Source organism: Aethina tumida, chromosome 6 (genome assembly GCF_024364675.1).
Source record: "Aethina tumida isolate Nest 87 chromosome 6, icAetTumi1.1, whole genome shotgun sequence".
NCBI classification, from domain to species: Eukaryota; Metazoa; Arthropoda; class Insecta; order Coleoptera; family Nitidulidae; genus Aethina; species Aethina tumida.
The window spans coordinates 14997932-15014026 of NC_065440.1; the positions used below are offsets into that span (position 1 = coordinate 14997932).

The window sequence follows — 16095 nt, forward strand, 5'->3', positions numbered from 1 at the left end:
TGGATATGAAGGGGAAGAAGGAATGGAAGGAAAGGAAGAATGGGAAAGGAAGGTAAGGAAGGACAGGAAGGGAGGAAGGAAAGAAGGGAAAGGAAGGAATGGAAGGAAAGAAAGGAAAATAGAGAAGGGAAGGAGGGAATAGAAGGAAAGGAAGAGGAGAATGGAAAGGAAAGAGAAGGGAAGAAGGGATTATAGGAATTTCACCATATTTTTTATTGTTTCATTTCAATAAATGACAAAACTAAATAGAAATAGATTTATTTAACAATGGATAGACTATTGAAAAATTTTCATTTTGAACAACACTGAACACACACTTTTTTTTTGGAATGTAGGCAATGACAACATGGAAGTTATAAAAATGACTCGTAAAAAAACAAAGCTAGAAAATTCACAACAGCAAAACAATTCTACAAGTATATGTAAATCACAGTAAAACTAGCCAGTATCTCCGCAAGAATCGAAGAAAGGCCTAACACCAATCGAAAGAAATAATAAAAATGCTTAGTCGCTAAAAAATAGTTTCAAAATATCTTCGGAGCTATTAACCCTTTCATCATGTCGAAGGTGTTGCCGTCCGGCTGAACGCTGCTCACAACTCCATCGTCGGTTTCCACACTCAAAAAACCATACTCATCAATCCCTTTAATGTTAACCTTCTTACGTTCACCCTCGCTGGTTTGAATCGTCACTTTGGCATCCCTAAAACAAGCCAAATTATTGTATTAACGGAAAGTTTGTACGTAGAACTGGAAGTATACTTATGTAACCAGCACTGGTAGTATAAATCATAAAAGTAATCCATATCGCCGCCCTGTACAATGTTGAAAATCTTCTCAACATGATTGAAGACCGTCGCAAAATAACGTTCGTATGATATGTATGGAATGTTGCTGTTGAAATTCATGTTCTCCAATCTGATCAGGTCGTTTAGGCACGTGGTCGGATTCGAATTGTTCAAGTTAACGCCCACACCCACGTTCACAACGGCACTTTTACCCTGCAGTATGGACTTGACGACCAGACCGCCGATTTTAATGTTGCCGCTTGCGTACAAGTCGTTGGGCCACTTGATTCCGACATTCAGGTACTGAAAGGAAACAAATCGTAGATGGTGGTTAATTGTTAATGAGGGCGAAGTACTTCACAGCCATTGAATGATTTGATTGCTTCCACAACTGCCACCATCACCATGTGTTGTACCAGAGGCAAAGATTTGCCCAAGGGGCTGTCCAGGGACATGTGGAGCTGCAGTGAGAACATTGCTGAGCCGATTGGGCTAATCCAAGTGTTGTTTGAACGACCTACAACAACATAATTGAGGGGTCCTTTCCTTAGGGGGCAAAAATGTTACGTACCAACGCCGTGGGTCTGTTGCCTGGGAATGATAGCCAAACCGTGGGCCAAAGGTTTCTCAAGCAAGTCTTGTGAACTCGTCATGACGTCAGAGTAAATAACCAGTCTTCCTATCGTTTCCGTGTTAAGGGATTCAAAGTAATTGACGGTGGAGAAGTTCTGCGGACACGAGTGCACCAAGACCGGCAAGTTTTTACTGGTCGGATTGTCTGGGGCCACGTCTTTGCCACAGAAGTGCACCGTCAGTTTTTCCGTGGTCAACAGGTTGTTTTCAATCCCCGGGCACTGGGACAACATGTTGAGCTTGAGCTACAAATTCAGCAAGGGTAAGTCACTGCAAATGTAGTACCAAAGTACTTACATCGTGTCTGCCTAGGAAGTAAGCAGGTGTGTAAGGAAGAGCCGTGTAGGAACCACAGTCAATGTCCAGGTGTTTGGTTAAAATGTCTTTGAATATCTCCAGCCGTGCCTGGTCGCTCTCTTTCAAGGCGGCGAACTTGTTCTCGTCCTCCTCGTACTGGTTGGGGTTTATTTCCAGGTGCACCTGCGAAAATATGGCCCTGCCCTTCGTACCTTTGACCGTCGCCTTCAACAAGCTAGGAGTTTGCCACGTTTCTTCCGCCCCCAAGACCTGCACCTGTATCAGATAGTCTTTGCCGTTGTGCTGGATCTCCACGGACGTGGGAGTTCTTGGAGCTATCGGGCTTGAACCGTTGCCGCTTCTGTGAACATTTCCAATAATTATTGGAACATTTGTGGCTGTGATAATGGCTTACCCGGGATTCGAGTGGTCTGAGTCTTTGGAGAACTGCTTTTTGGCCGGAGACGCCTGGTAGCAGAAAATGTGGTGCATCATTTTGACCTGCTTCCACTGGTCGTACGAGAACCGTACCAGTTCGTGCTCGCGTACTTCAGCGGTCGTGAAGGTGTGCAGCACGCTGTACAACAGGTCGCTGCAGAGGCACAACAACTGACCACCAGTTACCAAGTACTGCAACAAGTTGTTGACCAGGTTCGCCGGTACGGTACCGCAAACAACCACCAGAACCGTCGATGAGTTCCAGCCTTGCGACGATGGATTTGTGGGCAAGTCGTACAACGTGTACTTCTCCTTGTTAAGCATGTCCTGGAGGACGTCTTTGACGTTTTGCTTCGCTATGGGACTGTCCGCATAGACGAGTATGTTCGGCGGCTTAATGACTGCGTGCCCGTTCATTTCCGTTTCCGCTTCCGCCTCCGGCTGGCTTTCGTTCGAAGGACCGGGCTCGTCGACCTTCTTGGACAGCGACTCACTCTGGAACGCCTCCTTGAGCTTCTTCCTGCTGCGCCTCTCTTTGGTCTTGTCCTCCGACGTTGCCCTCTTATTCCTGTCGGGTTTTTCTTCAGTCTTGTCCTCAAATACCGTTTTAGCTTTGGCTTCTTTTTTGGTTTTATCGTGGGATTTGCTTTCTTCAGTCTTTTCTTGTGATGGAGTCACCACAATCACTTTCGGCACGTCCTCCTTTTTAATGCCGTTCTCTTTTACCTCCTCCTTGTGTCTAACCTTCGCCTCCTTGTGGTTCAGCTCCTTTTTCTCCTTGTGTTTGTCCTTGGACTTGTGCCGTCTGGCGCTCACGTCCAGCGTGTTCCTGTCCTCCTTTTTCGCCTCCTTGGTCTTCTTGCCGCCCTCGTCCGACTTAACGGAGCCGCTTTGTATCGTGATCTTCGGGCTGCAACATTAAACGAACACCAATAAAAATGGGACGGGGCACGGTACCAACCGACTTTGTTTCTTGCCTCGATTTCGCGTATAAATCCCGCACGTCGCTGGAGAACTTCCTCCAGTGCACCGGCGAGTGGGAGTACTTGTTCTGCATGTCCAAGGTGAACTTTTTCGTCGGTTTCATCTTGACGGCGTGGCCTTCCACGTCCACGGCTGCAAAATTTTTTATTTATAGAAAATAAAGGAAAGTAATATTAGTCAAGAATAAGAAATAAAAAGACAGGGAAGGAAAAGAAGGAAGGAAGAGAAGAAAGGAAGTGAAGGAAGAAGAGGAAGGAAGAGAAGGAAGGAAGAGAGAATGAAGGAAGAAGAGGAAGGAAGAGAAGGAAGGAAGGGAGAGAAGGAAAGAAGAGAAGGAAAGAAGAGAATGAAGGAAGAAGAGGAAGGAAGAGAAGGAAGGAAGAGAATGAAGGAAGAAGAGGAAGGAAGAGAAGGAATGAAGGGAGAGAAGGAAGGAAGGAGATGAAGGAAGAGAAGGTAGGAAGGGTGAGAAGGAAGGAAGAAAAGGAAAAAAGAAAAAGAAAAAAGGATATGAAGGAAGAGAATGATGGAAGGAAGGAAGAGAAGGAAGGAAGAGAAGAAAGGAAGAAAGAGAAGAAAGGAAGTGAAGGAAGAGAAGAAAGGAAGGAAGAGGAAGAAAGGAAAGGAAGGAAGGAAGAAAGGAAGAGAAGGAAGGAAGAGAAAGAAGGGAAGGAAGGAAGAGAAGCAAGGAAGGAAGAGAAGCAAGGAAGGAAGAGAAGAAAAGCAAGGAACAAAGGACAGAAAGTAAAGGAAAGTTAAAGGAAACCAAAAGAAGTATTTTTACTTTCAATTTTGAGGAGATGCAGCTCATGATTGATGTCGACGTTGTCGTTCTCGGCGAAGCAATTGACGAACGTGGTCAGCTTGTGCACGTCGGTCTTGAGGATGGCCTCGAAATTGTCGACGGTCCTCCAGGCCACCAGGTCGCCGAACGTCTCCAGCCGCAGCACGGCGCCCCGGTGCCTGTGGTAGCGGTCCAGCAGCGCGTGGACCAGCACGTACAGGCACGGCGGCTCGTTGGTGTGCGCGTAACGTTCGAAACGTATCGGAAATCCGTCCGCGTCGTTCGGGAACGTCGCCCAATGCGACAGATTGACTTTGCGCTGCGAAAACAATTAATTTACGTTATCGCGGTGGCGAGAATGGGACACGTTCAGCGCTGAACAACAATCGGCGGGGGGTTATTGATGCGACTGACCTCGCGTTAACCCCGCGATAACGGTACAATAATAAACTGAAAGAGAACAATACCTTCGGCACGATGGTGCAGGCGATGCGGTCGCCGTTCTTGAACAGCAGACTTTCGAAGCAACGCGGACGCTTCGGGTCGTGGATGACGGTGTCCTTGCAGACGAGCAGGGCGTTTTGGGCGTTGAGGGTGCCACGGAGTTTGTTCTTTAACGCCCCCAGGCGCCACCATTGCATTAATGTCGAGTACATGTAGAGGATCGAAAGGAAGAACATGGTGGTGCCGTTAAATGTGACGCATCTGGAAGATTGATAAATTTTTCGTTGATTTGTTGACGACATTAACATTGGCAAATATTTATATATGGCATTTTTTTTTTTCATTTAGCTTGTTAATTGGGTCAACAAAATATTGTATGTGGATCGACACGGATGATTGGCGTTCGTTACTGTACGTGTTTATCAAAGATAATGGATTTGTCTTGTTGAAGTAAATAATGGAATCAAGACTCAGATTGTAAAAACTTGGTTGGTAACAACAGTGTTGATACTCAACCAAACAAGAATGATATTCCATAAATCTTTATTGCTTTTCGATTTTATGTTATGGTTAAACTAAACGCTTGTAACAATTTTTCAAATGATTAACTAATTGGAAGATTTTATATTAATCGGTATTAATGAATTGAAACATTTTATTTGACCACATTATGGTATAAATTATATAAATATTTTTATAGTACCAAAACAATAACATTATATATATCAACAAAATTTATCAAGTGTTAAAATGAACATTTACTTTTATTTCATTAATTTTGTTTTTTTTATTTATAAAATTCAACAATTAAAATTATTGAATTTCTTTAGTTCATTAATAATAAAAAGAATATGCAGATTTCGAATATGAAGAAAATAAATTTCTTTTTAAATGTTTATCAAATTTTAAATTTCACAAATTAATATGATTGATTCTATTCAGTTTATTTAATCAACTAAACTGTTAAATAAACTCAAAGATTAATAATCCAAAATATTTATATGATAAAAATAAGTTCTTTTTTTTAATATTTGTGAAATTGTGCCTTATTATTTGATTTCTATTTATTTATTTATGAAATTCATTTGATGAACTAAACTGTTAAATTCAAAGATAAATATTTTAATAATCCAAAATTTTTATGTAGATTTCATATATGAAGAAAATAATTTCTTTTTTTTTAATATTTGTAAAATTGTAAAATGTGCCATATTTTTTGTTATTCATTTATTTAATTTTGTCATTAACATTAATTAATGATTTTCATCATTTTATTTGACAATAAGCAGTAATAAAATATTTAATTATCTTGATATTAAAAAAATAAACAATGTAATGATTCTTTTTAAGTAATCTTCAAATTTTAAAATATTTCTTATTTTCTATATATTATAAAATTTTGTCATTAATATTAATGATTTTCTTAATTTTATTTAGCCATAATTAATTAAAGTTGAAAGTGAACAAACAATAAATGATAGTTTTCCTCTTTTTATTGAACCAGAAGTTTGATTTAAACTTTTAAAACCATAAAATTTAATTAATACTGCAAAATTTTTACACAGATTTGAAATACAAAAAAATTATACATGTGTTAATATGTAATAGTTCAAATATCACAGATAAGCTATTTCAACCTTGTGACGTTAGCAAAATATTGATTTATAATTTTTTTTTAATTAGTTTAATGTTAAAATATTATATTAATGACTTTCTTCATTTTATTTGACCCTAAACTGTAAAAATCTGGAGTGAAAGGATTAAGATTAAGAATTCAAAGAACTGTATAATTTAAATGATGAAAATGATTAAAAGTCTCAAATATCAAAATTAAATTATTTAATAATTGTGATATTAAAAAAATAAACAATTTATCGATGCTTTTAGAAAAATTGTCGAATTTAAAACGTGTTTTATTTCTTGTTTTATATTTATTCAAATCTGAAGTAAATGGATTGAAAAGCCAAAATTACTGTGCATATTTCAAATAATTATAAAAATCATGCTTTTGGAAAATATTTAAAGGATCAAATATCAAAAATAAATTAGTTAATAGTTGTGTTAAAAAATAAACAGTTTAACGATGTTTTTAGAAACATTGTCTAATTTAAAATATGTTTTACTACTTATTTTCAATTTATCATAAGATTGGCTATTAATATCTTTATTTTATTTGGCCATAAACTGTCAAAATCTGAAGTGTATGAATTGAAAAGCCAAAATTTCTATACATATTTCAAATAATTATAAAAATCAAGCTTCTTGAAAATATTTAAAGGATTAAAAATCAAAAATAAATTAATTAATAGTTGTGCTAAAAAAATAAACAATATAACGATGTTTTTAGACACATTGTCTAATTTAAAATATGTTTTACTCCTTTTTTCTATTTATTATAAGATTGGTCATTAATATCAATGATTTTCTTCATTTTATTAGACCATAAACAGTCGAAATCTGAAGTGAATGGATTGAAAAGCCAAAATTTCTATACACATTTCAAGTAATTATAAAAATCAGGCATCTGAAAAATATTTAAAGGGTCAAATATCAAAAATAAATTATTTAATAGTTAAGAATTAAATAAAATAAACAATTTAACGATGTTGTTAGAAAAAATGTTTTTTTTTTTAAATATGTTTTACTCCTTATTTTCTATTTATTATAAGGTTGGACATTAATATTTATGATTTACTTCATTTTATTTGGCCATAAAATCTTAAAACCTTAAGTGAAGGAATTAATAAACCAAAATTTCTATACATATTGAAAATATTGACAAAAGTTAAGCTTCCAGAAATAATAATTTTAATTCATAATTCCATATATATGGAAAGAAAATCATAAACAAGTTATTTAAATCCGGTGCCAATAACAACATTAATTCTTTAAGATCTATAAATAAATTGTTTTGTTACACCTAATTGAGCAAAAACGTACTCCGCAAAATCAGCAAAAGATACCGTACGTTTTGCAATCCATAAATACAAGAAAACCCGTCCAACAAAAGCGATATCACAAATTGCCTCCGCACCACAACAAACAGGAGCCCTAATTAGCCGAAGATAAACGATAACATCCGTTTGTGAACCGGGTGTTTTTCCCATTTTGTGCGTGACTATATAACATATAAGCTTACAGTTGACAGAGTTCGACCCTGCGCCGCGATATCTATAAAGAAACCCCGACGTCCGTAAGTCCAAACAAAACAAATCTCAGCATCGGGCTAGAGTGGTGGAGAGCAGCACGGCCGCAACGCAAAATTCGTGGTGCCGGGTGGCGTTGGTGGCACGACCCTCCGAACGACGACAACAGAAGGAAAAAATAATAACAGAGCGAGTGGTGTGTAAATGTATTCGGGGTCCGGTTCGTCGAACGTGTCCTGCCGCTGCGAGAACAACAACCAGTGCACGTTGCAGATGAAGAGGACGGACGCGATGGAGATAAAGAGGCACAAGAAGGACATCAATTGCAACCATCACACGATGCGAAAGAACAAAACGCTAGGTCAGTATCGGTTGTGGGTGCGTCGGAGGCACAACTGTGGGGTTTTTTTTTCTCTTCTATCTTTCGACCGAAATGTTCGTGATGGAGAGGAACCTCAGCGACCGAAGGCGTAGGCCCATTTATTTTTTTTTTTTTAATAAAATAGCCCGGTAAATTGATGTTTTATTGTTACAGAAGTCAGGAAGGAAGAGGTGCTAGCCATTAGGAACAGATTCCCAACCAAAATACCTGTGAGTACACAAAAATATACAGCCTGTATTATTCGTTTTGTTTGGTCGCATCCATTTACATGAACGATTTGTCGAATTATCTGGAAACTGCATTTTTATGGTGTCTCATTATCAATTCGTTGACACAACACATTAATGTTTATTAATGGAAAATATCTATTTGAAATACAATTACTAACAATAAAAACACGCATTTACAAACGATTGTTGTCACAGATAATAATTTGGGACAAGACTAATGAGTTCCTTATCTAAAACCAAAAAAAACCACCTATAATAACTCATGAATTTATTTTTAATCACACTTGTTTGGCAACTGAGACGAATTAATTAAGAAACTGTTGAGATAGGCCCAGTTGAAATTTATTATGTTACACATCGTGTTTATCCTCAAAACTAATTTTTCTTGTCTCAGGTTATAGTTCAAAGATTTTACAAGGAAACCCATCTGCCATACTTAGATAAGTCCAAGTTTCTGGTGCCCCAAGAAATCACCATGTCCCAGTTCCAAACAATCATCAGGTAACAAGCCATGTGTACATGTTCAAGGTTGATATTAACTAGTAGTAATTTGGTAGAAATAAAATGCACATGGGCCAAAACCAAGCGATGTACCTGTTGGTGAACAACAGGACTATGACGAGCCTCTCACTCACCATGTCTGAGGTCTACACCGAGCATGCAGGTATCGATGGCTTCCTTTACATAACATACGCCTCACAAGAAGTATTCGGATGTCTGGACCAGTGTGGAAGTATTTAGTTATCAATGGATTGTTGGAACTGTTTGAAATTATTAGAGTATACTAATTGTGTTTCGATATTGGAGTGTATGTGTGGCCAATATTGGTTTGAATGTGTTCAATGTTTATATCAGACTGCAGTGTTTTTGATATATTTTGTACAATAAATTTATATTATATAAAATGGTGTTTTTGTCCATGCATAAAGGTCATTGTTATCAGTCAACACTTACCCACAAGCAAATCCCGTTAATTCTACCAAATAGGGGGCACAAAACAAGAAATTTTATGATTAAAAACGGCCTAAGACAACTTTTATTGGGTATTAACTGGGGATTAATTCAAAACAAATTATATAAACAAGGGTAAACAACATTGTTTTGTGACGAAATTGTGGTATACTCACGTTGATTTACTGGCCTAAACAAACTTTTGGATTTAATGATGTTCTGAAAAGATTTTATAACGTCTTTGATTAGCGGGTTGTGTTTTTTGTGGAATTTTTACGCGAAAATCAATGAAATAGTGCAAAACTATTGAATAACCTACAATACGCACCGTAATGTCAGTTGCATAAAATTATAATTTCATTAGGTAAAATGCATGTTAATTTAGGGACGAGCATAAATGAATTTTTAATTCACGTATTTAATTTAATACTTAGTCAGTTTATTATTAAAGATTTGAATACCTGTTTTACCTGGTTTACAGGCGATTGTTATTAAAATGTTGAAACATAAACGGAAATTCGCACTAACGAAAAAGCTCAACATTGACACACAACAAAACCATCTAACAAACGAAATTCCGTATAAAATCCCCAAATAAAGGCCCAAAAATGAACTGAGATCGCAACCGAAATCAAGTCACCACTGAACGAACGACCAGTTACGGCCGCAAACAACGCAACCATGGTGAGTCGATTGAGAGGTTAGGTGTCACGACCCGGTTTACCGTTCCCGTTTCAGGATCCGAGCATGCAGTCCGCCTTCGTGCCCCCGCCGGGCATGGGGACGCCGCCGCTGATGCCGCCCTGCCACCCGATGGGCGGATTCCCGCCCGTCATGACGCCGTTCAGCGTGCCGCCGCCGGGCTTTGGCGCCTTCCCCCCGACGTCCGGGAACGCGGATGCCTGGACTGAGCACAAGGCGCCGGACGGCCGCACCTACTACTACAACGCGGCCACCAAGCAGAGCTCCTGGACCAAGCCCGATCAGCTGAAAACCCCTGCTGAAGTAATATTGGTTCGGTGTGGTTGTTATGGAGTGTTTACATGTTTGTGTTGTGTTGCAGTTGATGCTGTCGCAGTCGCCGTGGAAGGAGTACACGGCGGACAACGGTAAGATTTACTACCACAACATTAACACCAAGGAATCCCGGTGGATAATCCCCCCCGAGTTGGAAGACATCAAAAAGAAGATCGCGGCCGAAGAGGCGAGGCCTGCATCCCTCCCCATCACACCCAAGGACGTCACCAGTCCTGCGCCGGCCATACCCAGTGACTCGAACACCAACTCGCCAGCCAGTAAGTCAACAACAATTTATATTAACGTAACCTAAATGTATTATGCTTTAGCTGCTAGTCCTGGAGGGAAAAGCGCCCTGGAGGCGGCTATGGCGGCCACCTTGGCAGCCATAGCCCTCCCGACGCCGCCACCGAAGCCGGACGACGACTCCAACGCCTCGACGCACGGCGATGCCAAGGAGACGAAAAATGCGGCCCCCGAACCCAAACAATTCGCCAACAAAAAGGAGGCGATGGAGGCGTTCAAGGAGCTGCTGAAGGAGAAGAACGTCCCCTCGAACGCGACGTGGGAGCAGTGCGTCAAAATGATATCCAACGACCCACGTTACGAGTCGTTCAAGAAGTTGAACGAAAAAAAGCAGATCTTTAACTCATATAAAACGCAAAAGCAGAAAGACGAGAAGGAGGAGCACAGGCTCAGGGCCAAAAAGGCCAAGGAGGACTTGGAGGAGTTCTTGATGAAGTCTGACAAGATCACCTCGAACACCAAGTATTACAAGTGCGACGAAATATTCGCCCACTTGGAGGTAATTACTTTTAATGCCTTAACTAATGTAATCTAAGTAAATGTTTTATGTTGAAGATTTGGGCTAACGTGGCTGACTCGGACAGGCGGGACATCTACGAAGACGTCATTTTCGCCCTGGCCAAACGGGAGAAAGAAGAGGGGAAGATGTTGAAGAAGCGCAACATGAAAAAGTTGGCCGAAGTTTTGGACAGCATGCCCAAAATCAACTACGACACGACTTGGAGTGAGGCCCAGGTGCTACTTCTGGAAAACACTGCTTTCAAAAACGACGTCAATCTGTTAGCTATGGACAAGGAGGATGCCCTTATTGTGTTTGAGGAACACATAAGGGACCTGGAAAAGGAGCAGATAGAGGAGAAGGAGCGGGAGAAACGACGGTACTATATCTTATACCGTATTAAATTTAATAAACTAATTTTATTATTAATTAATAGGTTGAAGCGCCAAAGCAGGAAGAACAGAGACCAGTTCCTGGCACTCCTGGACCATTTGCATGAAGAGGGCAAACTAACCTCCATGTCCCTGTGGGTGGAGCTGTACCCGATCATCTCGGCGGACGTCAGGTTCTCCGCAATGCTGGGCCAGTCCGGCTCCACACCCCTGGATTTATTCAAGTTCTACGTGGAAGATCTGAAGTCCAGGTTCCACGACGAGAAGAAAATAATCAAGGACATACTGCGCGAGAAGGGTTTCGAGGTAAAAGTGAGCACAACTTTCGATCAGTTCGCCACGGTGATTTGCGAGGACAAACGCAGTGCGGAACTGGATGCGGGCAACGTTAAGTTGACGTTCAACTCGTTCCTGGAGAAGGCGGAGGCGAAGGAGAAGGAGCGGCTCAAGGAGGAGTCTAAGCGTATGAAGAAGCTGGAGGCCAGCTTCAAGACGTTGCTCAGGGAGATGAATGTGGACTACGAAATGTCGTACGAGGAGATCAGGCCCAAGATCGAGAACGAGGAGGAGTTCTTGGCGTTTAGTTCTGACACGGACAGGATGCGGGCGTACAAGGACTTCCAGCACGAGATGGAGGAGTCGTGCAGCCATCACCATTCGCGGTCGAAAAAGTCGAAGAAAAAGAAGAGCAAGAAGTACAAGTCTGAGAGTAGCGACTCGGAGATGGATAGGCTGAAGAAGGCGAGGCGGAAGTCGAGGAGCAATTCGATTCAGACGGAGGAAGAGGAGGAGGAGTACCGGAAACGGAAGTCCAAGAAGAAGTACAAGAAGAAGAGCCCCTCTGTGAGTTGACTGTTGTCATATTCTTGATGTGTCCCTACAAATTATTAATTTTCAGAGCACCCCGATGAGGGAGGAGTCCACGGGACGTGGAGACATGAGTGAAAGCGAGTTGGAGAAGCAAAGGGCTTTGTTGTTGGCGAAGCTTGAGCACGACAGCGAATGACATTTAAGGAAACCACTGGAATATTGGAGATGATGTTATATTCCTGATGAGTGAACTCCCCTATTTGTATATAGATAGCTATAAGGATTATTGTCTTATTATTAATTAAATTAAGACAAATTAATTGTTTCTAAATGTACTTTGACGTCAACATACATATGACCATTTATTTAATTTATTTCACACAACAAAATCAACTTGTGTGACTGAAATTTGGGGGATAATAATTGTTTTATACATTAATTAATCTAAAACAATAAATTTTCTTACAGTAGAACGAGTATTTTTTGAATCCTGAACACTTAAAATCTTGTTGTTGTTTGAGGTTATGTTATACCCAGCCTTCCAAAAATGTTTATTTGTATTTTTTACTTCATTTATTATTAAAAAGAACAAAGGTACCGTTTTTATTTAATACATGTCCATACATAAGTGTAATTAGATCATCTTTAATAAAAAAAAATTCAATATTTCAGTCAATAAGGTACCACAAAATAAAATCTTATATAAATATATTTCATCAACATTTGGTGAGTAAAATTTAATATTTAAACGTAGTCTATAAAAATATCATCAGACATAAATAAGGCACACAATAATATAAATGCTGGAGACCCATAACACAATTTACAAGCCCATCTCCTTAATCAAATTGCCCGCAATAACCAGTCTTTGAATTTCCGACGTACCCTCATAGATTTCGGTGATCCTGGCGTCCCTGTAGTGCCTTTCTGCCGGCATGTCAGTCACGTACCTGTAACCCAACCATTAGTACCCATTACTTTGGTTTTATTCCTGTAATTTACCCCATTCCACCCAAAATTTGTATGCACTGGTGGCTCAGGAAGGTGGCGGCCTCGCTGGCGGCCAGTTTGGCCATCGCCGCCTCTTTGGTGTACGGTTTTTTGTTGTCCTTAAGCCAGGCGGCCCTCCAGGTCAACAAACGGGCCGACTCCAGCTGCAGGGCCATGTCAGCCAACTTGTTTTGGATGGTCTGCAGCTTGGTGAGGGGTTTGCCGAAGGCGGTACGTTTGGAGGCGTATTCAGCCGCCACCTCAAGCGACGCCTGGGCTATGCCCAGTGCCTGGCTGGCTATTCCGATCCTTCCAGCATCCAGGGTCTTCATGGCGATCTGTCAGATACACGCTCTATTTATATGTAAACAATACTTAATCTATTTGTTTATGTAAACAATGATTGTACAAAGTTCTGAAGCATTAATTATGAAAGTTATGTAATTTATGATAAACTATTATTAAAATGCAAACCTTGAATCCAAATCCAAGTTCACCTAATACGTTTTCCTTAGGTACTTTGCAGTTTTCGAAAATTAGTGAACAAGTGGATGATCCCCTAATGCCCAATTTGTCTTCCTTTTTGCCTAGCTCAAGACCAGCTACTGGTTTTGGTACCAGAATTGCTGAGATGCCTAAAATGACCCCAATTAGACTATTTAACTAGTTATTTAATTAAATTATACCTTTGTGCTTGAGTTTCTTGTCAGTTGTTGCAAGTACCACAGAAGCTTCACTTTCATACCCATTGGTGATCCAGGATTTGGTACCATTCAACACATAGCTTGAGCCCTCCAGAGTGGCAGTGGTTGAAGCCGCCCCAGCGTCAGAACCGTTACCAGGCTCCGACAAAGCAAAACATCCGACCTAAAACCTCTATTTTGGTAGATTATAATTAATGTTAGGTGATATGTACCTTCAAACCGTCAGTGAAAGGACGAATGAACTGCTCCTTCTGCTCCTTGGAGCCCCACTCCAATATCGGCCCCAGGTACAACGAATTATTAACCGACATAATGACGCCGGCGCTCGCACACCTGAAACCTTTGAATTAAACCAAACCGGTGACCAACTAGAAACAAAACTAACCCTCTGGATATCTCCTCGAGGGCTATGGCGTAGGCGAGGTAATCCAGGCCGGTGCCACCCAGCTCCTCGGGCACGCTGATGGCCATAAGACCCAACTCGCCCATTTTTTTTATCTGGTCTCCAGGGTACAAGTGCTCCCGGTCAATTTTGCTGGCAATCGGTTTGAGTTCACCTTCAGCGAAGTCCCTGCATGTGCTCTGAAGCATCTGGTGGGTCTCTGGCAGGGCGCTGAGGGAGGCTATTCCTCTCCCGTGGACGCATTTGGCTTAATGGTTAATAAAAAATTATTAATTAATGGAAAAATTAATGAACTGAATAATTTGCCAAGTTGGCTGTGAGTGTATTATTTATAACCTGCATTTCGTCGATTTACTCACATAATTTTGGGAGAAGGCGATTGAAAAGGGCCATTGTGTGTGTTGGTTGTTGTTTAGATTGTTTTGAACTTTGCCCAATCGAATCTCGGTTTCAAATAGTTTTCAAGGCCGTATTTCGGTTGGATTTGTGGCTAAATTCGCCGTTGTTGATCCAAAAATAAAAAATATAAATATTATCAAAAAATGTCTAAATTTGTGTTTTTATCGGTCCTGGGCTTTTCCAAATTATAGAAATTAATTCAAACTTTTATTAATGACATAATGTATACATTAAATTGTTAATTAAATTTAATTGGTAAATTAATAAATTTCAAATATTAAAACTGAAATATCTCAAAAACGGTTGAAATAAACAAAATTAGCCAAGAGAACCTTTATTTTATTATTATTTTAAATTGTGCAAAGAATATGAAGTGCTTAATAGTTTTAAAAAATATTCAGTGGCGTAGAAAATACAGCGAAGAAAGGAGGGGAATCCCTCAGAATCTACGATACTCCATCATTATTTTAAAAAGTTTATTACATTGAATTGTAAGTATTATTTTAGGATATTTTAGGTAACGAAAATATGAGAAAAAATGTTTAAAATTTAAATTTGATGGTCTGAATTTACTTCAGGAAGAACTTTATTTAGAAGAAATTTTGAATTTCTTCATTTTAGATATGTACTATCCGTTTTTATTAAATTATAAATTATTAGAATTAATTATATTATATTAATTAATATTAAATATTTACAATTAAATTTATATTTGTATCAATTAAAGCATTACTTACCTTAATTAATTCAAAATAGATACATATATAAATTTATAAAATTTAATTATTTAATAATAAAAATGATCTTTTTTATATTTTAATGTGAGCAATTTTATCCCGTATCAAAATAACAACAAAAACTTTTTTTGTATAACAACAACAAAATTAAAATTGGAGTAATTTTAAAGAAAAAATGACCTTACTTTCCTTATATAAATGTAATAATGATGATGGATACATTAGTTTTCTCAAAAATGAAATCTTTTATATTTTTGTCCGTCCTGTTTTTATTGGTCCTCACACAAGTATGTACATATAAAATTTGTTATTAACTAAATATTGCACTTAATTCGTTGTTAATAGTGGATACAGGGAGACGAGATTGATTCCAGTATGTGGAGAAAAGGTGTTTTATTAGATAGGAATCAAAATTTGGATGAAGAATTAAAAAAAATTGGTAAAGATGAAAGTGGAGAATCTGAAGATAAGAATGATGAATTTATAGACACTACAATATTATTGGATACACAATTTTCCGAGACATATGAGATATAATATATATATATATATATATATATATATATATATATATAATATATAATATTTTCTACAGTTTTTAACTTAGATTTTTTAGTAATGAAGCTTTGTAGTGATTCTTATGTAATCCCTTATTAAAATAACAAATCCAGAGACCTTGTTTTATGAATATGTTATAGAAACCTCATAATAAAAATGAAAAATCTTATATAAGTGATTTACAATGTATGTATATTTTTTATT

At 38.7% G+C, this 16095-nt stretch overlaps 4 protein-coding genes across 7 annotated transcripts; 2 read left to right on the top strand and 2 right to left on the bottom strand.

Annotated features, from left to right (window-relative positions):
• Window positions 1-242: 242 nt before the first annotated feature.
• LOC109606168 (biotin--protein ligase) lies at window positions 243-9406 on the bottom strand. Of its 3 annotated transcripts, XM_049969149.1 has the most exons (11): window positions 9253-9361; window positions 9080-9101; window positions 4391-4628; window positions 3924-4242; window positions 3121-3271; window positions 2133-3065; window positions 1718-2078; window positions 1359-1665; window positions 1144-1304; window positions 762-1090; window positions 243-702 (listed from the first exon to the last, which is right to left on the bottom strand). In XM_049969149.1, exons 3-11 carry the CDS (start codon window positions 4601-4603, stop codon window positions 525-527), a joined length of 2952 nt encoding a protein of 983 aa, XP_049825106.1. In that variant the 5' UTR covers window positions 4604-4628; window positions 9080-9101; window positions 9253-9361; the 3' UTR covers window positions 243-524. The 3 variants fall into 3 exon arrangements, with proteins under 3 accessions (XP_049825106.1, XP_049825107.1, XP_049825105.1); XM_049969150.1 differs by lacking the exon at window positions 9080-9101 and having other exon boundaries at window positions 3133-3271; window positions 9253-9406; XM_049969148.1 differs by lacking the exon at window positions 9080-9101 and having other exon boundaries at window positions 9253-9406.
• On the top strand, window positions 7489-9020 carry LOC109606025 (microtubule-associated proteins 1A/1B light chain 3C-like). Of its 2 annotated transcripts, none has more exons than XM_020022601.2 (4): window positions 7489-7874; window positions 8049-8104; window positions 8520-8626; window positions 8683-9020. In XM_020022601.2, the coding sequence occupies exons 1-4, from the start codon at window positions 7718-7720 to the stop codon at window positions 8864-8866; spliced, it is 504 nt and encodes a 167-aa protein (XP_019878160.2). In that variant the 5' UTR covers window positions 7489-7717; the 3' UTR covers window positions 8867-9020. The 2 variants fall into 2 exon arrangements, with proteins under 2 accessions (XP_019878160.2, XP_049825109.1); XM_049969152.1 differs by having other exon boundaries at window positions 7861-7983.
• Window positions 9407-9603: 197 nt separating the features above from the next.
• Window positions 9604-12573, top strand: LOC109606026 (pre-mRNA-processing factor 40 homolog A). The gene is made up of 7 exons (XM_020022602.2): window positions 9604-9760; window positions 9815-10081; window positions 10140-10371; window positions 10423-10898; window positions 10955-11277; window positions 11335-12133; window positions 12189-12573. Exons 1-7 carry the CDS (start codon window positions 9758-9760, stop codon window positions 12294-12296), a joined length of 2208 nt encoding a protein of 735 aa, XP_019878161.2. The 5' UTR covers window positions 9604-9757; the 3' UTR covers window positions 12297-12573.
• Window positions 12574-12791: 218 nt separating this feature from the next.
• LOC109606027 (short-chain specific acyl-CoA dehydrogenase, mitochondrial) lies at window positions 12792-14695 on the bottom strand. Its single transcript, XM_020022603.2, has 7 exons — window positions 14557-14695; window positions 14180-14444; window positions 14007-14127; window positions 13777-13957; window positions 13565-13725; window positions 13103-13428; window positions 12792-13050 (listed from the first exon to the last, which is right to left on the bottom strand). Exons 1-7 carry the CDS (start codon window positions 14588-14590, stop codon window positions 12924-12926), a joined length of 1215 nt encoding a protein of 404 aa, XP_019878162.2. The 5' UTR covers window positions 14591-14695; the 3' UTR covers window positions 12792-12923.
• Between the last annotated feature and the right edge of the window lie 1400 nt (window positions 14696-16095).

Bases quoted from the DNA above. Each gene is read 5' to 3' on its own strand.
- LOC109606027 (XM_020022603.2), bottom strand. From the start codon at position 14,590: ATGGCCCTTTTCAATCGCCTTCTCCCAAAATTAT. The intron at 14,445-14,556 runs GTGAGTAAATCG...TTAACCATTAAG, and splicing joins TCGCCTTCTCCCAAAATTAT to CCAAATGCGTCCACGGGAGA. The intron at 13,726-13,776 runs GTATAATTTAAT...GGGTCATTTTAG, and splicing joins CAAGAAACTCAAGCACAAAG to GCATCTCAGCAATTCTGGTA.
- LOC109606026 (XM_020022602.2), top strand. The intron at 10,899-10,954 runs GTAATTACTTTT...TTTATGTTGAAG, and splicing joins AAATATTCGCCCACTTGGAG to ATTTGGGCTAACGTGGCTGA. The intron at 11,278-11,334 runs GTACTATATCTT...ATTAATTAATAG, and splicing joins AAGGAGCGGGAGAAACGACG to GTTGAAGCGCCAAAGCAGGA.
- LOC109606168 (XM_049969148.1), bottom strand. From the start codon at position 4,603: ATGTTCTTCCTTTCGATCCTCTACATGTACTCGACATTAATGCAATGG. The intron at 4,243-4,390 runs GTATTGTTCTCT...TTGTTTTCGCAG, and splicing joins CCTGCACCATCGTGCCGAAG to CGCAAAGTCAATCTGTCGCA. The intron at 1,666-1,717 runs GTAAGTACTTTG...CTGAATTTGTAG, and splicing joins ACTTCCTAGGCAGACACGAT to CTCAAGCTCAACATGTTGTC.
- LOC109606025 (XM_020022601.2), top strand. From the start codon at position 7,718: ATGTATTCGGGGTCCGGTTCGTCGAACGTGTCCTGCCGCTGCGAGAAC. The intron at 8,105-8,519 runs GTGAGTACACAA...TTCTTGTCTCAG, and splicing joins GATTCCCAACCAAAATACCT to GTTATAGTTCAAAGATTTTA. The intron at 8,627-8,682 runs GTAACAAGCCAT...GTAATTTGGTAG, and splicing joins CAGTTCCAAACAATCATCAG to AAATAAAATGCACATGGGCC.